General features: G+C 31.3%; 1 protein-coding gene and 1 non-coding gene across 2 annotated transcripts; both read right to left on the reverse strand.

Annotated features, from left to right (window-relative positions):
- Window positions 1–1933: 1933 nt before the first annotated feature.
- Window positions 1934–10885, reverse strand: LOC112754914 (nucleoside-triphosphatase). Its single transcript, XM_025802738.3, has 9 exons — window positions 10585–10885; window positions 9364–9492; window positions 8865–8921; window positions 8658–8750; window positions 4580–4785; window positions 4038–4129; window positions 3321–3538; window positions 2986–3175; window positions 1934–2252 (listed from the first exon to the last, which is right to left on the reverse strand). Exons 1-9 carry the CDS (start codon window positions 10870–10872, stop codon window positions 2110–2112), a joined length of 1416 nt encoding a protein of 471 aa, XP_025658523.1. The 5' UTR covers window positions 10873–10885; the 3' UTR covers window positions 1934–2109.
- Window positions 10886–21117: 10232 nt separating this feature from the next.
- Window positions 21118–21224, reverse strand: LOC112761776 (small nucleolar RNA R71). The gene has a single exon (XR_003182153.1). It is a non-coding gene; the product is annotated as a small nucleolar RNA R71 (small nucleolar RNA).
- Window positions 21225–24260: the final 3036 nt, after the last annotated feature.

Consider the following 24260-nt stretch of genomic DNA (forward strand, 5'->3'; position numbering starts at 1 on the left):
ATGGTTAGCTACCAGGACTTGTCGGGCTGGCTCTATAACCGACAGATGATATCATCAGCCACTAGGGACAGGCATTCATCATATGCATACTATATGAATTGTCTGAGATTGCCTATTTGACTGCATATTACTTGCTAATTGTCTAAATGCCTTATCTGTTCCTATTTGTAAATCTCTTGTCTGATATAACTCTGTTTGCTATATTATACTCCTGCTGGTGGTTGGGAGGTCTGAAGGAATTGGAAAGGAAAGTATTAGTTAGACTGAAGGATCTTTAGTCAGATGCCCTTTATGGTTTAGCTTGTTTATAAGCTCTGATTTTATCTGAAGGAAGTTCTAGAATTGCCTTCGGCTTTCCTCTATTATTATGTATTATATATGTGGAAGTTGTTACCATGTTGGGGACCTCTGGTTCTCACCCATGCGGATTTTGTGGTTTTCAGATGCAGGGCGTGAGGTTTCTCGCTGAAGCATGCTGGAGGCTTCTGGATTAGCGAAGATTCTTGTTCTTGGGACTCTGTTTTGGTTTATATGTTTTGCTTAGATACTTTTATCTCCATTACATAATACCAACTGTGATGACTCCTCTTATAGGGGATTTTTGGAGAATAGGTTTTCTGTATTTGTGTCCCTTTGGGTTTTCTTTGGGGTTTCCTTATTTTATTATATGTATATATTGCTATGCTCGGACCGATTATCTTCGCAACCGGATTTTGAGTTTTGATATTCCAAGTTTTTGACACTCTTTTGTATATATATATAATCTCGCGTTGGTTCATTCTTGTTCACTACGTTATCGATCGGAGTGTTGCGCTTTTCGAGTTACGATTTTTGTTTTACCCCTTTTTTTTATAAAGGCTCCTAGTTATAATTATTTTTCACAATACTATTCATACTAAATTTTTGTTTTAGAGGTCGTAATACCTTGCAATCTCTGAATTATGACTTAAGCATAAGTCTCTGTATGGTAGGGTGTTACAGCCGATGGGAGGTGTTACGGTGAGAGAGAGGGAGAGCACAACAATGGTAAGTGAATCTACTCACGACGACACCTATGGCGATGAGGAAGACAGCGGCCAGGATGGAGGGTGGTGGCGTGGCAGCGAACGTGGGAGTAGGGAGGGGTTGGTGAGAGAAGAGAGCAAGAAGAGTTTGAAGAATGGGGAGAGAGGTTCACTATACAAACCTTAAGTATTCAAATTACCGTCAGATTTTTCGACGGAAAATTCATCGGTAATATTGGTTTCATTGAATGAAATGGTGTGTTCCACTAAAATGGATTACCGTCAAAACTTTTTTGTCAAAATATCCTACGATAAAACGCGCGCCAATTTAAATATTATGCGTCATCTGTTTCCGATGAATTTTCTGGCAGAAATATGAATTTGATGGTAACTTTTCACGCTCAATAAAATTAGGCATCTATCCGTAGCAAAATCTGCTGGTAAAATCGTCACTATTATCTCTTACAGAATCTAATAGTAAATTCATCGGTATTTAGTGCATTTTTTGCAAGCATATAATTTAAGAGATTTTTTTATAGTTGATTTAAAACAACTTCCAAGATTGAAGAAAAAACATTGTAATCTTGAAAAGATCAGAGTTGTTTTAAATAACAAGTTTAGATACTTTCAATAGTGCCTTCTAAAATATTTCATTTTATGAGATAGTTTTTGAGGTTATTGAAAGACTTCATATTAAGTTAGACAAAAATCAGAGATATATCCATATAATTTGTGACAACCATAAGGATAAACCTCTCTTAAATATAATAAATAATAAATATGGAGTATAAAGAATTAAGAATTCAGAAGATGTATATAATGATATATACTGGATAATTAAAATGTTTACATCTAACCTCCATCAAGAGAACATGAAAATTCTACTATTAAAATAAGTGTAGATCCAAAATAAATAAGAAATTCTGGACTTGTCTTAAAATAGAGCATTTATTTCATATTCTTTACCAATATTGCGAACTAACACATACACAACAATACGTTATATATAGCAAACTTTTTTTATACGAGCACATGACTTTTATTTAATATAGAAGGCATAGGCGTCAATGTGTCACATGCCTACTTATATTATTACTGTAGAAGCTTAAATAAAATACATCAATCGCTCAAATTTAGGTAATGAAGATATGGCTTCTATGGCACTCCCTAGAGGCCAGCTTGCATCTACGGAAGCATCTTCATATTCAATTTGCTGAGTGACTGTAATCTCTTGCCATGGTTCTATGCCTGCCAACAAATAAAATTATCAACAAATATTGGAAGAAAAATATATATAATGTTACACACAATGGTAAATTATAGTAATTTTGCTAATACTAGACATTATTAAATATGAAAAAAAGTACAAATAGGTTCTTGACTTTTTGATAATAGACATTTAAATCTCTAAAAATTTGAAAATATCTTAAATCCTTGACCTTCTCAAAATTTGGACATATCGATCATTGAGTCTAATTTGTTTCATTTTAAAAACTCTTCCACTTGTACATTCGTATATCGGCCAAGTTAGTACAACGAAAATTACGTTTAATTTTTCTGTTGAGTTTGACAGACCCAAATGAATAGAGCGATCAATTTGTCCAAATTTTAAAAATGTCCGAAACTTAAATGTATTTTCAAATTTTCAAAAACTAAAATGTAGCTAAAAGGTCAAGCATCTATTTATCTTTTTTCTCTTCAATAGGAAACACCTTCATTTAAAATGCGTACTAATGAACTTATATAACCACTCAGATACTGACGTGTGACAGAGACTCTTACCACTAATAGATCAGTATAAAACTTATAATTTACATCCAAAGCAACTAAGATTTTTTCTCATATTCTAACATAATGACATAATAATATAAGTGGAATAACTGAATTCGGTTAGAGTTAGTTGCTTGTCGGCTTTCTATCTTAGTTACATACAATCTAGTAACCATATTAACCACCAATTTAAGATGTATATATAACTTACCGAATCCCTCAACGAGCAATGTATATTGGTATGTGAGATCCATGCAGACATAAGGAAGTCTGTCAATGGTAATAAGAGGATAAATAGATGCAGCATCCTCATATTTTGTATTACATGCTTTCTTAGCTGCAACCTTGTAATCCGCCGGAATAACCTTCGAATTGGGTTTGTTCGGATCAACTATACCCGTCTACAAGAATGATAGTAATCAACATCTTAATACAAATAAATGTTTAATCAAATTTTATTACAAGGCAATTAAATATAAAAAATATTATTGTAAGAAAACTTAGCAGTTAGTAGCATGAAGATTTTTTTTTTTTGTGTGTATCTACCTGTGATGCCATATAAAAGAAAGACGTAGCAACATAGAGATTTTTTTGTCCATTACCACCTCCACCACTCCATATTCCACCAAAAGTGCAATCTTTATTATATGGACATGGTGCGTCCAATTTGAGGACCTTACGCACTATATGCCTGCATTTTTCAAAGCTGGACCCTGAACTTGGTGCATATGCCCTATACTCATTTCCTGAGTATGCATATGTCCCTTCAAAAGGATTCCAAAAACAACAATGTGTCAGGTCTAAAAAAAATAATGTATTACATACCATCACACAACAACAACAACAACAATAGTAATAAGGTCATTGATTAAGGTTTTAAAATTGGAAGTTTTAAAGCATTTTCAATTTGAGAAAATATTTCTACTGTTTTGAAAGAAGTAGCTAGTAGTTGGAATAATACAAATTTTTCTAAGCTTAGACACGAAAAAAAAATTCTGCTAATTCAAAATTTTACTAAATTGAACCTAAAAATCTTTCGAATATTATAACATTTTTAACTTTAAGTCACATTTTAAAACAGTGATGATAGGTATAAAAAACCGTCTATTCGGTTTTCATGGTCCTTTTCTTACAAAGTAAAATATGTGACCATATTTCAATAGTTACAATCTATAACCATTATCTTTAGCTTTTCTATATAGTTACAGTTTAGAGTATCAAATGCAAATGATGAGTTAGGGCGTTATATATACAATATATTACCATCAAAGTCAGCTAAAACGCAAGGATTAGCAGAATTATGAGTGATGTTCAAAATTTCAGCACGAGCAGCATCACTACCATAGCGCAAGTAACTGAAATTAAAGAAAGATTTTTAAACCAAGAAATGCATTAGCCAAAATATTTATACACTAACAAAAATCTTACATTTAAAATTTTTTTCTAAATATAAGAAAAGAGATCACGTTTCTTATTTTTTTTTTAATCATCAATTTAAGTTGGTTAAGTAATTAATTCATTCGTCTATTTAAATAAATGTTAAAAATTTTAATCACAACTTATGTATGGAGTAATTTATTGACCAACAATAAATTCTTAAATAAATTTTAAATCTTAAAATATATATATATATATATATATATATATATATATATATTCTAGTATATTTATGTTTATACTATGGTAATTACAGTGATTATAAAATTTTAAAAAGTGTTGCAAAGGTATCACTAAAATATTTAAAAAAAAATGTGACTTAAGCTTTAATTATAACAAGAGAGAGAGAGAGAGAGGGGAAAACGTGCCTATGAACATAGAGGTTATATTCGGTTCCTTTAAGAATGACATTTTTAATGTATGGGTCCTGTCCATCTGGTGGTAATGGTGCATTTTGAGCTGCGTGCTTTGAAATAGCATATGCCATTTGAACTGATGCACCTCCAAGATCAACCACTCCCACCGTCCTTGAATACTTGTTTCCCAAGTTTCCCAGTAGATAGTTTAGTGCCACCTATATACATAAATCAAAAGTTAGATTCAAATAATCTTGCCTTTTATTGATAAATTTAAGAAATAGAATTTAATAGAACATTCTAATAAATAACAGAAATTTGTTCATCACGGTAGATCTTGAGTAATGCGCATATTGGGTGAATTCTAGCATATCTATGTCTATAGTAACTACGATAGTTATATATATAAGTATTGTTAAATTAAAATAATATTTTTTTATATTTTGATAACATTTTTTTAACAATATATTTTTAAAAATATTTTTTTAATTTTAATAACATTTTTAAAATACTATAGCTACTATTATTGTCGTATAGTATAAGCATACTAGAATGATCCTACATATAATTTAATTTTTAACCACACTCTTGAAGAATGCACACATTTTTATTATGGTAACAATAAATATGCTATAATACAACACTACTATCTTCCACTAAAAGGAAGTGAAGCTCACCCGAATAGACAAAGAAGGGTCCAATTAAAAATTCAACAAAAACTTATACGAAATCTATGTAATCAATTATTTATATATATTTGGGAAAGGATATATAATTTTTTTTTTCAAGTATTTTGTATTTGTTGTCTTTTCCTTTCAAATATCAAATTATCCTCTCCCTACACTTGGCCTCGTTTGGTGAGTTGAGATTTTTTTCCCCCTCAAATATCTCCAAATAATAATAATATAATATAATATAATATAATATTATATCATATTATATTATATTATATTATATTATATTATATAATTATCATACCCATTAACAAATGCTTTGTAGTATTTCTTTGTATTACAAATTCTATAAAAAACAAAAGCTAATACCAAAAGTTTAGATATTATCAAAATATATTTTTTAACAAAATAATTAGTTACTAAAATAATTAATTTTTTATAGAATAATTAAAATTTCATATTAGAATAATTAATCTTTTCTATATATAGTATAGTAATCAAACTTTTTATATATATTAAATTTGTATTTTTATTATAACTAGTGTAACAATAAACTAACGTACTTACTAATCCACAATTTTATATATTAAATATTATAATAATAATAATAATAAATATAAAATTAGTCAATAAATTATTGTATATGTATATGCAAAATAAAATTTAAATTTTTAATATTATTTAAACAAACGAATAAATTTATTTTTTTTATCCAATTAGATAATATACAATATGAACGTCATTATCTTTACTGATCGACACAGAAATAGATTTTTTTAACCTTTTTTTGTTATTTGATATTATTAAGTGTGATTTTACATATCAAACATTTTTTATCATATCTTTACCAGACTATAGTATTGTGCATATCACATATGTTTGTTTGTTTTCCCTTTTTGTTTTTTAAGTATGTTTATCACATGTGTTTTTTGAAAGAGCGTTTATCACATTTTTTATTGGAAAGAGTGTTTATCACATGTTTTCTTTTGAAGTTAGTTGAAAAGTACCGTTAAATAATAAGCTATTTGAGAGTGGTTATCTTGTAACTAAAACCATTTTTTACCTCGTGTATATCACATGTTTTCCTTTTCCCTATTCCTATTTTAATTTGCACAAAACTTCGTGACCACTTAATTTTTTCCCCCTAAACTCCATGTTGTTTCCCCTCAAATTAAATAACCAACTTACATAAAAGAAATCCTTTTTCCTTTTCTCGTTTTCTATACCTCTCTTTATTCTCCCCGTTGCTTCTACACTTAAATTTCTTTCGTGATTAACTTGCATACTTTATAGCCAAAAGTTTATGAACGACAAAACAAAGTGAAAAATATTTTATATAAAAGCCCCAACCTTTAAAAGTATACATACATTAATCTTCTGTATATAATAGAGATCCAAAGTGTTCAGTATATTAACTTTTCTTTTTAAAATATCTTTTGTCATATATGTTCATCATAAAATATTTTGTTTACTATTTCTAAAGTTTGAGCTCAATATTTTTAACTAAAGTATAATAAAGTATTTATTATATTGAGCAATATTATATATTTGTCATTATTGGGTATTCAAATAAATAAAGTAGTACGTTAATAGGGAAGTTTGTGTCTATTAATACATTTAACTATATTATATGAATGTAACAAAAATCAAGTCTCATATATATATATATATATATAAACAAATATGCTTTGTTAGGAACCAAGTTTTTTAACCTACAATTAATTAACAAAGTAAAGATGAGAAAAATGAAGGAGAGAGAAAGGGTATTGATGATTTGTGGCAGACTGCCATTATCATGTTTCTTGTTGTCATTAAATAAAAAAGAAAAGTATAAGTAGACAATGAGAATACTAAATAATGTAAATAATAGATATATCGGATGTTTAATTCATTAAGTGTGTAGATGGTTATCCTAATATTAGAGTTTAGGAGATAATTTAAGAGTGGAGTGTTTTTTTATTTTATTGGGTCAATTTTAGAGCCCACTATTCACAAAAATCATTGTTTTCCTAGTAAAATTCTAATAAAAATTAATGAAAAAGTACAAGGAGACAATGAGAATACTAAATAAGGTGAACAATGGATATGTCGGATGTTCAATTCAATAGATATGTAGATGATTATGTTGATTCTTAATTAGATAGATTTTTTTTTGATTCAGTAATAATGATTGGATGTTTAATTCACTAGGTGTGCAAATAATTATCTTAAGGTTAGAATCTATGAGATCATTCGAAAATAAAGTATTTTTTATTTTATTGAGTTAATTTTAAAATTTATTATTTATATTTTTTTCAAAAGTTAGCAAAACCAAAAATTAACCTGTCGACCATGTTGGTTTGTTTTAACTTTATTTTAAGAAATAATTGGTCTTAATAAAAGAATTTATCTCGAGAGAAATCAAATCTTGCTTTTAGCAAAGGAATCTAATTGTAATCTATTGTACAGAGACCCAGATGTGAACACAAGACTTGGGTTCATTTGCATTATTGGTATTATATTACTGTTATTTAATTTATCTTTAATTTATGACCTTTAAAATATATTTTTTCTCCGAAGTTATAATCATTTAATTAGTTACAATAAAATAGAAATTATTTTTAATAAATACAAGATACAATAATAATCTATAGTAAGAATATTTCTAAAATTAAAAAAATAAAGTATTGTTTTTTTTGGTATACAAATAAAATATTATTTTAGTCTTTAACATTTGAATTCAATCATAATTTTATCCTTTAACGTTTAAAATGTTTTATTTTTGTACGAAACATTTTATTTCATTCTATTTTTGTCTTTTGATTAAAATTAAAAATGTTTCTTTTAAAAATATATTTTTTATTTTTTTAGATAATGACAAAAATTATAATTATAGTGGTTATAATAATGATTGTAGTGATTTGAGAGTAAATATAACATAATAATGAAAAAAGAGTATTTTTTTTAGAAAATTAATTTTAATCAAAAGACTAAAATATGATGAAATATAACATTTAAAAAAAAAAGATATTCTAAATATTAGGGACGAAATTAAAACTTAACACAAACCTTAAAAATTAAATCAATACTTTATTCAATTTAACATGACTATAATAAACCTCAGTATAAAAGAAATACTTATAATAGATTTTCAATTTTAAAAATAAAAGTTAACTAATTTGAAAAAAAAAAAACATAAGCACATGAATTTCTTGATTATTTACCAAATATAAATTAAAGTAGTGTTAGCTTGTTCATGATTTTGATATTAAAAAAAAAAACAAAAGAAGAAACCTCCTCTTTAATGAATATTACCATAACTACCCTTATTATTACCTGAGTTAAATTAAACGAACAACATATTATTAAGAAAAATAAACTTGGCATGAAACAAAACTTTAAATATATATAGTTTGGTAGCTAGTAAATAATCATACCCACATATAAGAACCTTCTTGGGTTCCATCAATAACAGTTACTGCATCAGATTGAACGTTCAGGTTACTTCTTGTCCTGAACATATCCCTAACCTTCAAGACATACATGAATATGAAGGTTAAATTAATTAAAATTCGAAGATTTAATTAATTAATTAATTATAATTGTATTGTACTGATAATGAAGAACTCGTCATGCTTAGTTACCGCTTGCAATATTCTTTCAGCAGTATCACCCTCCAACAACCTTAAACCTGCAGTTGCCTTTATTTGCAACATAAAAAAAAAAAAGACTAAAAACAAAATAATTGAGAAGACATGGAATAATGTTTTTTAAATTATAATAAATTCATGATGACCCCTCAGATAACATATTTTAAACGTAACCTAATCTATTTGTTAATAATTGAATCATATATACTATTATAATCACCAATTATTTTGACATCTTTAATAGAATTATTTATTAAAAAAATAAATTAGGTCGTATCAACTACTGATTTTCAGACAAAAATTCGATTCAACATTATTGTTGGCCGTGTAGAAAGTCTTGCCTACTTTTATTTTAATCTTTAATCTAGTATGCATAAGATATACCTTTGGCATGATCAATTAGATTTCAAATTAAGAGAGTCTATATATTTTGAGATCCACGATGCAAAAATTAAAAAAAAAAAAAAAAAGAAAAAAAGATAGAGATTGATACCCCAAGCCTAAGGGGTGTTTTGGGTTGGAGTTGCGGTGGAATAATATCCTGTGCTTCGTCTAAGAGTGGAATCAGAGATTCTGCTGCTTCTTCTGGATTATCTGCATATGCACTCAAACCGGGTTCGATCTACACCACAGTACAATGTTTATTATTAATTCATAAAGTAATTAAAGAAATATAATTAACAATCATCAAATTCCAAACAAAAGGATTAATAAATGTTTTTTGTGAATTATTTTAGAATAATACTAGGAAATCAATATTATAGCAGTTAATTTTAGCCAGCATTATAGTAAGTTGCCGAATAAGTTCAATACGAAATCCATTATAGATAACTTCTTGTTGAGTTTGGATTTTGGATGTTTCTTCTAATTGAGTTTTGAATATTCTTGCTTTTAAGAATTTTGAAATTTTTTTTCTATATGTTAAATGCTATCTGCAATCTTAGATGTGCAATATTAATTCTTAAGATATTCTGTAATCTTTATATATTTATTTGATTTACTATCATTGTAAAAAATTATTAAGTTTCACCTTTCAAGTAGTGGAAGCAAGTTTTGAAAATCGAATTGATCATTGATTCGATAAAAATAAAAATTTAAAAATTTAAAGGTTTAATGAAGCTTTAATTAGAATTAAATTAAATGTAATAAAATAATATATATATATATATATATTATAAAAAAATAATTTTTGTGTTTGATTATTTTAAATCAGTTAATTGCAAAAAAATTGTATTAGTTCGATCAATTAACTAATTTTTATTGATTTTTTTATTCTTTGACAAATTTATTACCAATCAATTTTTTATTTGAACCAAATTAATTTGGTGACTGATTCTCAGTTAATGGTTTTGAATCAGACCGATTCGATTCAGTTTTTTGAAACCATAAATGGAGAATACATTTAGAAAGAGTGAGTGAGTGAATGTGAGAGAGAAAGAGAAAATATCATCTTATTTAGAAAAACGATCTTTGTATCTTTATGTGCACTTCTTTTCTTTTTGCATATCAATTATTTCAATATAAAATAAGAACATACAAAAAATATATAAAAAAAAAATAGAGCATATAATATTACTACTTATTAATACTTATGTAATATGACTGCTATTACTCAAGTTGCACCAACAAAATAGTGTAACAAATTTCTTAGTTTTAAACTTCGGGAGAAGAAAAAAGAGACGCAAGAAAAAACACAATGAAATTTAGTCAGTACCTTCTTATAAAACTCAATTTCGTTGCCAATATGAAGAAGGTTGAGATTCTGATCAAAATGGAAGACATGAACACGAGATCCGGAGCTACCAGCATCAAAGATGACAGCATAAGAAGTAACATCGTTATTGTTATTATTATCATTGGATTTTTGTTTTGGAAGTATCTTACGATGAGTAAAGAAAATGTTGTTAATCGTCAGGGATTGAGAGGAACAGAATGATGGCATCAATAAGAGTAAAAATGTGAAGAGGCTTTTGAGATCCATCTTTTCAATTTGCACTTGCATGCGGTAGTCTCTACCTCTATATATTATTGCTCGAGTAACTTAATTAGCTCCCACGTGCGAAATACACCATTATATATGGTGCCATTGTTCTTTACTAAATACAGAGGGAATAAACAAATTTGGATTAGTCGATTAACTTATTTGGTTATTAGAGTAGTTATTAATTTATTTATTTGTTTAAGTAAGTATCGGAAGTTTAAATTTTTGTTTTATGTATATAACAATTTATTAGTTAGACAAATTCTTGAATATAGTTTAAATATACCGCTGACTAATCTTTTATCTTGTCGAGTTAAAAAATACCATAAGAAATAAAAAAATAAAAAAATAATAAGATTCAGAAAATTAAAACTTGTAATATATAATTAGAAATAATTTGATAAAATTATTTATATGAAAAAATTTCACCAGAACTAGAATTCAAAAATATAAAATCTAAAGATACAAATAAAAAATAATTTTGTAATAATTTGATTATTTTTATTATTTTGTTTAAAAAATATTGTTTTTCAAAGTGTAAAAGATGATATTAAAATTAGTTGAATTAAGAAATATTAAAATTTAGATAAATTCTATTCAACTCTTTTTAAATAACATATAAATTATTTTTTATGATATGATACATTTTAATGGAATGTTCCTTTTTAAATTAAGTTAATTTAATCTAATAAAAATTAATTTTTTAATTAAAATAGGACAATTTTATAATTAAATAATTTTTTAAAATGGATAAGAGGAACTACGGTGGTGGTGGTGGTGAAGTGTTTTCGCAGAGACGAGACAAGGACGATGTTTGTGACGTTTTCGAAAGGATACAGAATGGACGAGAGGGGAGGGAAGTGAAAGAGAAAGAGTTTTTGACAATAGCGTATGGAGATTGCATTGAAGTATTGTACATGCAGGAGGTATAGCACCCATCAAACCATCAGTCTCTTTTCGCTCGAATTGTATTTCAAAGGGTATCCACCATTGACATCGTGCTTAGAGGTGCAATCAAGGTTAAGTTAAGCATCAATGGCAAAGATATAGGCCAAAAAATTTGTGCCAAAAAATTCTACTTCTAGTTCGAATATCAGAACACACAATGGAATGGTCATGTTTCGGAGGCGCAACGACAAAGAATGAATAGAGAAGGAGCGACAACCATTAAAGAGAGTTAGGATACATTTTTTAAAAGATTGATTTGAAAAAAAAAATAGGATTCAATTTTTAATATTTTATTAAATTATACATTCACCCTTTTCAAATAATTTTTTAATTATAAAATGGCCTAATTATGATTAAGATAGTATTCGATCATAAAATGATCACTCAGAGTAATTTACAATTACATGTCACTTTAAAAAGAGTATAGTAGAATTTATCTAAAATTTAATATTATAAAAAAAATAAAAGAGATTTATATAAGAACTAATTTGATTAATTTTTAAAATTTTAATAATGAAAATGATTTGCGTGTGTACTTTTAGAATTAATTTGACTTAAATAAATTTATGACATATTAGATAATACGTGATACACATCGGCTAATCATCTTATGTTACGTGGTATTAATCTACCACGTCATCATGACACGTGGCATTTCATATGACACGTCATTATCTGACTAATAGAAAGGCCAATTTGACTTATATCTTATCTTTTAAGAACTAATATGACTAATTTAATTTTTTAAAAACTAATTTAAAAAATAAATTATTTTTAAAGAACGAATTTCACTATTAATCAATTTTAAATTTTAAGAATAATTTTATCAAATAATATTTGTATGACTTATGTTTATTAAAAAACAATTTTATTTTATTTAACAAACAGATCTTATGTATGATGAATAAAAACACAATTCATTTTCACGAATATTGTATATCAAAAGATTAATTTATTGAAAATAATTGTATCTAGTTTGGGATATATATCGTCCGCTTAAAATAATTCTCACGTCATTTTCAGGATATATCACATGTTCCCTACCTCTTTAGACGCGCCTCTAGCTCCACTTTTGCATCATGTAAAAGTTGTCTCGCAGACCATTACAAAGTTCATCTTATAATTCGCAGACCATTACAATTATCGTCACTGATGAGAGAACACACAAAATTGGTCGTTGTTTTAGAAATTCAACATCAAGAGGATGACAAGTAGGCTTTTTATTTCTTATAAATGAAATAAATCAAATATTTAACAATATATTTATAGAAAAATTACACTTATTCTGTATTACAAATCTGTTTCACACCACAAATGAAATAGGTATTATGCAAACGCGATTTTTTTTATTTTATTTGCAAACAAAATATAAAAAAAATATTTCTTATTTGATTTACAGTGTAATTTTTTGTTTGTGCCATAAATAAGATTTGTAATATAAGATAAAATATATACTTCTATGGTTAATTGTTTATATATATTAGTGATTACAATTATACTATGCGTATATACTAAAATCAATTACTAGTATAGAATATATATTAAAAATAAGTTAAACTATATATGTATTTATACATAAATACACAATAACTAATTTTGGGAGTTGATTTTGATGTGCAGATAAAAAAATTTTCCTACAAAAAAAACCATTGAGTACCGTCGGATTTATCGGCGAATTTAGCGTCGCAAGTTAGTGACGGCTTTATCGGTAGATTATTGCTTTAGTTATCAAATTTGTACACCTAATTGTTGTGGACATACTAGAACTTAAACTTTTTGAATGCTAATACTTCGCATAGTTTAGGTAATTGATTTGGCATGCATTGAATTGTGAAGTTGGATTGATGATTTGGTCTGTTAATATCTTTCTGAAAACTTTTCAAGTTATATTGAACCATGCTTGCTATGTACTTGATTTCAATTAATGTGTTTCTCTTTGTAGACATGACGACAGTCAGAGGTATCACGAATCGACCTTGTAGTCGTGGTAGCAGGAGGATGTCTACTAGTACCCCTACGACTTCTCAATCCTCACTCTCTACCCCAGGACATCGGCCGACTGCTTCACCAGAGTGAATTCCTCCACCACCACCTCTATACGTTCAGCAGCCCACTATTTCGACGACAATGCCTCCAATGACAAACACCGCGGTGCCAGAATCCTCTCACGGATTTTAACCAGATGTCCCTCCACCACCTCCCATCGTATGGATGGCGATTTAGCCTAATGGTTTGACGGTGTGAGTACTATTTTAAGTCTTTTATATGCAAACTATTTTGACATTCTTATTCAACATATGTGGTTGCTAATCTTAAGTTTTTCATTTTAGTTTGTTAGTTTAATTTAGTTACACTCAAATTTCTAGTTTTAGCGGATTTAGGTTGTTAAGATAGGTTCGATTTAGGTTAGTAGGTTTGAACTGCTGAAAGTGTTTGAGAATTCTTAATTGTTAATGGATGTTGCTGCTTAAATCATACAATTCTATATTGGTTTGTTTGTGAATTTTTTAAGTGAATTGTTGATGGATAGAGTTTTTGGCGCCTTCTAGTTATAGATGAAACTTTGTCAAAATTTCTAAAAAATCTAAATATAATTGAAGTTTATAGATCATTTCAAATAATTTTTTAGTAAACTACTAATCTTAAGTTTTTCATTGATAGGTTTGCGCCAAATAACAATGCATGTATACAAGAGTGTACTAATGTCATCAAACTGATGTACGACCACCCATGGTCGAGCTGTAAGAAGATCCCTACTGAGACCAGAGAACGATAGTTTCATAAGTGGGCAGTAAAAACTCAACATATTCAAACTTTAGTTTATATCTTCTATTTTTTTTAATTATATATTTAATTTTGATTAACTAGTGCTAAATATTCTTTGTGTAGGAAAAATTTATATGAGATAAGACTCACGATGCCATCATCAGAAAAATCTTCGACCATCGAATGGCTAGGTGGCTTTAGCAGATGATGGAGAAGATACGTGAGAGGTGCAACCACCTTACTATTTGGCTCCACTCTGACATCAAGAAGGCACTGTACGTCCATTGGGAGACTGATGAGGGGTTCATGTATCGTCGTCTCACGAACAAAGCTAATAGAGCATTGTCCAGGTCGTCAAAGTATACCATTAGTCCAACAACTTTCATGAAGACAACGGCCAGGTTGGTATATAACTTGCTTCATTTTGTTATTAATTTCTCTTTGTCTTATGTCATTATTACTTGATTAAATATATTGTTTCAATAAGTGTAGTCTAAGTCATTAGATCGTGATGCGATGATAGCGAAGATCTTCAAGTATACTCACATATTAAAGGAGAATAAGGAGATATTTGCTGATCAACGGGCTACAGATCATTATGTGAGTAAACATCATGTGATATAAAGTTTTCAATTAAATGTAGTCGTAATCATAACCATATGTTACATAGGAGTCCTACACGCAGAGATTGGAGGCCGCAACCTAGCAATCTCAACATATTCGAGACGATGGCAACAATTCCGCTACATCAGAAGTCGATCCTAACACGGTTTGGCACGAGACTGCATCAGAGCCGTACAAGAATTGCATCTATGGGTTGGGGTCGTTCTTCGCCGACAACCTCTGCACCTTCATATTGAGGCCTTCATCTACCTTTGCCACGAACCAGCTCGTCGATCTCGAGGACGGCGTTGATTTGAAGAAGCAGATGCTGGAGCTCACCCAAAGCCTTCACCACTAGGCTTAGTGGCTGCAGCAGTTGGAGGAGAGGTATCAAGAGATCCTCACATGTGTGTCAGACACAAATTCCCTCAGACTGGAGTGGAGGCGAGAGCTGGAGCGACTTCAACGGTTAGAGCAACAGATGGCGGTGTACTAAGATGATATGCGCGCCAGTGGCAATGCCGTTGCTGGTGGCAGCGGCACTGCTAGTGGTAGTGGCACTTGTAACACCCTAACTTTTAGCACCTCATGATCGTACTAAAAGTTCGGGTGCTACATACCTCTATTCCTTTAATTATATACTATGTTTATTTAGTATTGAGCCTTCGCGAATACGAACCGAAACTTTAATTAAGAAAACAAAAAGTTTTTATCTTTAATCACTTTATCACAAAGATATATATATATTCACATAGCATTATATACATAGACTTATTTCAAGATTTCCAAATACAAGTCATATCCCCTCTAAAAACTAAAAACAGTAAACGACGAAGGGAAATTAAAATCTAATTACTCAACTTGTAAACATAATCTTCTATGCTCCTGTAGTTCTGCACTAAACTTTCACACCTATAGCTGAAAGGGGTGAAAATAGGGGATAAGAATTGGGGAGTTCTTAGTAGGATTGGGGGTTAGAAGTTAAGTTTATTTTATATATACTTGGTCAGCAATCCAAATCAACAATTATAGAACACAGAATTTAAACAATCATTTAGCACACCCACAATCACAGAAAATACTCACAAACAAATATGCACAAACAAGTATGATTCATGTCTATCCCTAGTGCAGGTAATGAGCTCATCTGTCGGTTTCGACCCGCTCTTGACGTAACTCAGCAACCTTTGTCTGAGTTTGGTTTTCAGTGCCATAACCTCTGTAAGCAACCTCTGTCTTACAGGTGCGACTCTTTTGAGCCGATATATGCAAACATAACCTCTGTAAGCAACCTCGGTCTTACAGTTGAGGCTCTCTCTAGCCAATATATGTATCGATAACCTCTGTAAGCAACCTCTGTCTTACAGGTGCGACCATCCCCTGGATTGGTCGATGTATCTTTGGAAGCAAATCTCAATGGACTCACCACCATATCTCTGCTCATTTCTAGCAGGTATACAATCATCTCAGCTCGTTCTCAATACCAAACAATATCTCTTCTTATCTCCTTCTCTTTTCGTTCTTTCTTTCTTTCTTTTTTTTCTGTGCTCTGCCCTCCTGTGATAGGGATTCTCTTAGATTCTTTTAATCTTTGCTCTCTGCTCTGATCTTCTGTAGCAGAGGTTTCTTTAATATTTTTCTTTCCTTTTTCTTTTCTTTCTTCTTCTTTTCTTTCCTATTATTCCATAATATAAATTATCTTCGCATTATTCCCCCGCCTCTCCCTAAGTGTCTTATGGAAAAGAATTATAAAGTTCTTTAATTAAGTCTGCGTTCTCTAAAGCTTTTAAGATTACTCTACTTGCTTGCTTTCTCATTAATATTACACATTATAATATTCTTACAAAATAATATCTTTGATAAATACTAATTATAATAATAATTTATTTTAATATAAATGAGTAATTTTAAAGAAGTATTTAAAATAATATTTATAATCTTCTTTTAAAACTTAGTTTATAAAATCTTATTTTTAAGCTTTTATTAATTACTTTCTAAATCACGAACATTTTAATATTCTATTTTCAACTTCAATACTTTATTAAATTATATTTAAACCCTCACTTATTTTCATATTTATAAAAATAACCTGAATTTTTATAAAATACTCGTTTTACCCCTTGATGAGCGGATAATTTATACGCTTTTTGGCATTATTTTTAGCATATTTTTAGTAGAATCTAGTTACTTTTAGGGATGTTTTCATTAGTTTTTATGTTAAATTCACATTTCTGGACTTTACTATGAGTTTGTGTATTTTTCTGTGATTTCAGGTATTTTCTGGCTGAAATTGAAGGACTTGAGCAAAAATCAGATTCAGAGGTTGAAGAAGGACTGCTGATGCTGTTGGATTCTGACCTCCCTGCACTCAAAGTGGATTTTCTGGAGCTACAGAACTCAAAATGGCGCGCTTTCAATTGCGTTTGAAAGTAGACATCCAGGGCTTTCCAGCAATATATAATACTCCATACTTTGGCCGAGTTTAGATGATGCAAAAGGGCATTGAACGCCAGTTTTATGCTGCAGTCTGTAAACCCTAGTAACTAGTTTAGTATAAATAGAACTTTTTACTATTGTATTTTGATCATCTTATGATTTTTAGTTCATCTTTAGATCATATTGATCACGTTTGGGGGCTGGCCATTCGGCCATGCCTGAACCTTTCACTTATGTATTTTTCAACGGTAGAGTTTCTACACTCCATAGATTAAGGTGTGGAGCTCTGATGTTCCTCATGAATTAATGCAAAGTACTACTGTTTTTTATTCAATTCAACTTATTCCGCTTCTAAGATATTCATTCGTACTCCAACATGAATGTGATGAGCGTGACAATCATCATCATTCCCCCACGAACGCGTGCCTGACAACCACTTCCGTTCCACCTTAGATTGGATGATTATCTCTTGGATCTCTTAATTAGAATCTTCGTGGTATAAGCTAGATTGATGGCGGCATTCATGAGAGTCCGGAAAGTCTAAACCTTGTATGTGGTATTCCGAGTAGGATTCAGGGATTGAATGACTGTGACGAACTTCAAACTCGCGAGTGCTGGGCGTAGTGACAGACGCAAAAGGAGGGTGAATCCTATTCCAGTATGATCGAGAACCTCGGATGATTAGCCGTGCTGTGACAGAGCATTTGAACCTTTTTCACAAGAGGATGGGATGTAGCCATTGACAACGGTGATGCCCTTACATAAAGCTTGCCATGGAAAGGAGTAGGACTGATTGGATAAAGACAGCAGGAAAGCAGAAGTTCAGAAGAACGAAAGCATCTCTATACGCTTATCTGAAATTCTCACCAATGAATTACATAAGTATTTCTATCTTTATTTTCTATTTATTTATTATTTATTTTTGAAAACTCCATAACTATTTGATATCCGCCTGACTGAGATTTACAAGGTGACCATAGCTTGCTTCATACCAACAATCTCCGTGGGATCGACCCTTACTCACGTAAGGTTTTATTACTTGGACAACCCAGTGTACTTGCTGGTTAGTTGTATCGAAGTTGTGACAATTTATGAATTAAGATTAGAGCACCAAGTTTTTGGCGCCGTTGCCGGGGATTGTTTTGAGTTTGGACAACTGACGGTTCATCTTGTTGCTCAGATTATGTAACTTTCTTTTCGTTTTCTTTTCAAAAAAAATTAAAAAAATTTTTAAAAATTTTTTTATATTTTTCTTCAGAATTTTTAAGAATAAATTCTAGTGTTTCATGAAGCACATTGAAGCCTGGCTGGCTGTAAAGCCATGTCTAAATTCTTTTGGACTGAGGCTTCCAAACCATCAGCATAGAGGCAAGTTAATTTGATAACTAAGGAGCAGTATATCTGATTTACATGCTGAAGCTTGGCTGGCCATTGGCCATGTCTAGTGTTTTGGACTGGAGCTTTCATTGAAAGCTTGGCTGGCTAGTGAGCCATGTCTAATTCCTGGACCGAAGCTTTAGACTCAGAGTGCAAGATTCCTGGAATTCATATTAAAAATTTTGGAATTCTTATTTTTCTTTTTCAAATAATTTTCGAAAAATACCAAAAAAAATTATAAAATCATAAAATCAAAAATATTTTTTTTTGTGTTTCTTGTTTGAGTCTTGAGTCAATTTTAAGTTTAGTGTCAATTGCATGTTTTAATTTTTGCATAAAATTTTCGAAAAATTCATGCATTCATAGTGTTCTTCATGGTCTTCAAGTTGTTCTTGGTAAGTCTTCTTGTTTGATCTTTAAATTTTCTTGTTTTGTGTCTTTTCTTGTTTTTCATATGCATTTTTCGTTTGTTAGAGTCCAAGCATGAAAAATTTTTAAGTTTGGTGTCTTGCATGTTTTCTTTGCATATAAAAATTTTCAAAAATATGTTCTTGATGTTCATCATGATCTTCAAGGTGTTCTTGGTGTTCATCTTGACATTCATAACATTCTTGCATGCATTCATTGTTTTGATTTAAAATTTTCATGCATTGAGTCTTTTTCATGTTTTTCTCTTTCATCATTAAAAATTCAAAAATCAAAAAAATATCTTTCCTTTTTTCTCTCATAAATTTCGAAAATTTGGATTGACTTTTTCAAAAAATTTTAAAATTTAATTGTTTCTTATGAGTCAAATCAAATTTTCAATTTAAAATTCTTATCTTTTTCAAAATCTTTTTCAAAAATCAAATCTTTTTTTATTTTTTTATTTATTTTTGAAAATTTTAAAAATATTTTTCAAAAATCTTTTTCTTAATTTTATATCATATTTTCGAAAATATCATCAACAATTAATGTTTTGATTCAAAAATTTCAAGTTTGTTACTTGCTTGTTAAGAAAAATTCAAACTTTAAGTTCTAGAATCATATCTTGTGATTTCTTGTGAATCAAGTCATTAATTGTGATTTTAAAAATCAAATCTTTTTCAAAACTAATTTCAATCATATCTTTTCAAAAATATCTTTTTATCTTATCTTTTTCAAATATATTTTCTAAACTTCCTATCTTCTTATCTTTTAAAATTTGATTTTCAAAATTTGTTTCAACTAACTAATTAACTTTTTGTTTGTTTCTTATCTTTTTCAAAACCACCTAACTAACTATCCATCTCTAATTTTCGAAAATACCTCCCTCTTTTTCAAAAATTCTTTTTAAATAATTAATTGTTTAAATTTTAATTTTAATTTCAATTCTCCTTTAATTTTCAAAAATCATTAACTCTTTTTCAAAATTTAATTTTCGAAATTCTCTCTCTCACCCTCTTCTATTTATTTATTCATCTGCTAACACTTCTCTTCACCCAAAATTCGAACCCCTTCTTCTCCTCTGAGTTCGAATTCTTCTCTTCTACATTCTTATTCTTCTTTTCTTCTACTCACACAAGGAAACCTCTATACTGTGGTAAAGAGGATCCCCGGTATCTTTAGTCCTCTTCTTTTTCACATGAGCAGGAGCAAGGACAAGAACATTCTTGTTGAAGTAGATCCAGAACCTGAAAGGACTCTGAAAAGGAAACTAAGAGAAGCTAAAATACAACAATCCAGAGACAACCTTACAGGAATTTTCGAACAAGAAAAGGATATGGCAGCCGAAAATAATAATAATGCAAGAGGATGCTTGGTGACTTTACTGCACCTAATTCCAATTTACATGGAAGAAGCATCTCCATCCCTACCATTGGAGCAAACAATTTTGAGCTGAAACCTCAATTAGTTTCTCTGATGCAACAAAACTGCAAATTTCATGGACTTCCATCTGAAGATCCTTTTCAGTTCTTAACTGAATTCTTGCAGATCTGTGATACTGTTAAGACTAATGGAGTAGATCTTGAAGTCTACAGGCTCATGCTTTTCCCATTTGCTGTAAGAGACAGAGCTAGAGTGTGGTTGGACTCTCAACCCAAAGATAGCCTGAACTCTTGGGATAAGCTGGTCACGACTTTCTTAGCCAAGTTCTTTCCTCCTCAAAAGCTGAGTAAGCTTAGAGTGGATGTTCAAACCTTCAGACAGAAGGACGTGAATCCCTCTATGAAGCTTGGGAGAGATACAAGGAACTGACCAAAAAGTGTCCTTCTGACATGCTTTCAGAATGGACCATCCTGGATATATTCTATGATGGTCTATCTGAATTAGCTAAGATGTCATTGGATACTTCTGCAGGTGGATCCATTCACCTAAAGAAAACGCCTGCAGAAGCTCAAGAACTCATTGACATGGTTGCTAATAACCAGTTCATGTACACTTCTGAGAGGAATCCTGTGAGTAATGGGACGCCTCAGAAGAAGGGAGTTCTTGAAATTGATACTCTGAATGCCATATTGGCTCAGAATAAAATATTGACTCAGCAAGTCAATATGATTTCTCAGAGTCTGAATGGAATGCAAGCTGCATCCAACAGTACTCAAGAGGCATCTTCTGAAGAAGAAGCTTATGATCCTGAGAACCCTGCAATAGCAGAGGTAAATTATATGGGTGAACCCTATGGAAACACTTATAATCCCTCATGGAGAAATCACCCAAATCTCTCATGGAAGGATCAACAAAAGCCTCAACAAGGCTTTAATAGTGGTGGAAGAAACAGGTTTAATAATAGTAAACCTTTTCCATCATCCACTCAGCAACAAACAGAGAACTCTGAACAAAATACCTCTAATTTAGCAAACTTAGTCTCTGATCTATCTAAGGCCACTCTGAGTTTCATGAATGAAACAAGGTCCTCCATTAGGAATTTGGAGGCACAAGTGGGCCAGCTGAGTAAGAAGATCACTGAAACCCCTCATAGTGCTCTCCCAAGTAATACAGAAGAAAATCCAAAAGGAGAGTGCAAGGCCATTGATATAACCATCATGGCCGAATCCAAGGAGGAAGGGGAGGACGTGAATCCCAGTGAGGAAGACCTCCTGGGATGTCCAGTGATCAACAAGGAGTTTCCCTATGAGGAACCAAAGGAATCTAAGGCTCATCTAGAGACCATAGAGATTCCATTGAACCTCCTTAAGCCCTTCATGAGTTCTGATGAGTATTCTTCTTCTGAAGAGAATGAAGATGTTACTGAAGAGCAAGTTGCCAAGTTCCTTGGTGCAATCATGAAGCTGAATGCCAATTTATTTGGTAATGATACTTGGGGAGATGAACCTCCCTTGTTCACCAATGAACTAAATGCATTGAATCAACTGAGATTGCCTCAGAAGAAACAGGATCCTGGAAAGTTCCTAATACCTTGCACCATAGGTACCATGACCTTTGAGAAGGCTCTATGTGACCTTGGGTCAGGGATAAACCTCATGCCACTCTCTGTAATGGAAAAATTGGAAATCTTTGAGGTACAAGCTGCTAGAATCTCATTAGAGATGGCAGACAATTCCAGAAAATAGGCTTATGGACAAGTAGAGGACATGTTAGTAAAGGTTGAAGGCCTTTACATCCCTGCTGATTTCATAATCCTAGATACTGGGAAGGATGAGGATGAATCCATCATCCTTGGAAGACCCTTCCTAGCCACAGCAAGAGCTGTGATAGATGTTAACAGAGGTGAATTAGTCCTTCAATTGAATGGGGACTCCCTTGTGTTTACAACTCAAGGTTATCCTTCTGTAAACATGGAAAAGAGGCACAGTAAGCTTCTCCCACTGCAGAGTTAACCAGAACCCCCACAGTCAAACTCTAAGTTTGATGTTGGGAACTAGGAAGTCTCAACAATGCTCTGAACATCTGTGAGGCTCCATGAGAGCCCACTGTCAAGCTATTGACATTAAAGAAGCGCTTGTTAGAAGGCAACCCAATTTTTATTTATCTAATTTTATTTTTATTTTTATTGTTATTTCATATTTTATTAGGTTTATGATCATGTGGAGTCACAAAATAAATATAAAAATTGAAAATGGAATCAAAAACAGCAGAAGAAAAATCACACCCTGGATGAGGATCTTACTGGCGTTTAAACGCCAGTAAGGAGCATCTGGCGTTGAACGCCAGAAATGCACAGTGAGAAAAGCTGGCGCTGAACGCCAGAAACAAGCATAGAACTGGCGTTCAACGCCAGAAATATGCTGCATCTGGGCGCTGAACGCCCAGAACAAGCATCAATCCGACGTTTAAACGCCAGAATTACATGCAAAGGCATTTTACATGCCTAATGGGTGCAGGGATGCAAACCTTTGACACCCCAGGATCTGTGGACCCCACAGGATCAACTCAGCATCTGTGGACCCCACAGGATCTCCACCTACCACCACTCACTCTCTTCCCTCTTCTCAATGTTCATCATCTCTTTCCAATAAACACTCTTCCCCAAAACTCTTCACCAATCACCTCAATCTCTCTTCCCTATCACCACTTCACCACTCACATCCATCCACTCTTCCCCATAAACCTACCTCATAAACTCCACATACCTTCAAAATTCAAAATCAATTTCCCACCCAAAACCACCCCATATGGCCGAACCTTAAACCCCCCTCCCCTCCCTATATAAAGCCCTCCATTCTTCCTCATTTTTACACAACACAACCCTCTCTTCCCCTTCTTGGCCGAATACACCTCTCCCTCCTCTCCTCCATATTTTCTTCCTCTTCTTCATCTATTCTTTCTTCTCTTGCTCGAGGGCGAGCAATATTCTAAGTTTGGTGTGGTAAAAGCATAAGCTTTTTGTTTTTCCATTACCATTGATGGCACCCAAGACCGGAGAATCCTCTAGAAAAGGAAAAGGGAAGACAAAACCTTCCACCTCCGAGTCATGGGAGATGAAAAGATTCATCTCCAAAGCTCATCAAGACCACTTCTATGATGTTGTGGCCAAGAAGAAGGTGATCCCTGAGGTCCCTTTCAAGCTCAAGAGAAATGAGTATCCGGAGATCCGACATGAAATCCAAAGAAGAGGTTGGGAAGTTCTAACAAACCCCATCCAACAAGTCGGCATCCTAATGGTTCAAGAGTTCTATGCCAATGCATGGATCACTAAGAACCATGATCAAAGTAAGAACCCGAATCCAAAGAATTATATTACAATGGTTCGGGGGAAATACCTAGATTTTAGTCCGGAAAATGTGAGGTTGGCATTCAACTTGCCTATGATGCAAGGAGATGCACGCCCCTACACTAGAAGGGTCAACTTTGATCAA

This window comes from Arachis hypogaea, chromosome 16 (assembly GCF_003086295.3).
Source record: "Arachis hypogaea cultivar Tifrunner chromosome 16, arahy.Tifrunner.gnm2.J5K5, whole genome shotgun sequence".
Taxonomy (NCBI): Eukaryota; Viridiplantae; Streptophyta; class Magnoliopsida; order Fabales; family Fabaceae; genus Arachis; species Arachis hypogaea.

Excerpts from the sequence above, each read along its gene's own strand:
- LOC112754914 (XM_025802738.3), bottom strand. The coding sequence starts at position 10,872 with ATGCAAGTGCAAATTGAAAAGATGGATCTCAAAAGCCTCTTCACATTT. Across the intron at positions 9,493-10,584 it reads AAATTGAGTTTTATAAGAAG|ATCGAACCCGGTTTGAGTGC; the intron begins GTACTGACTAAA and ends ACTGTGGTGTAG. Across the intron at positions 4,786-8,657 it reads AAGAAGGTTCTTATATGTGG|GTGGCACTAAACTATCTACT; the intron begins GTATGATTATTT and ends TTATGTATATAG.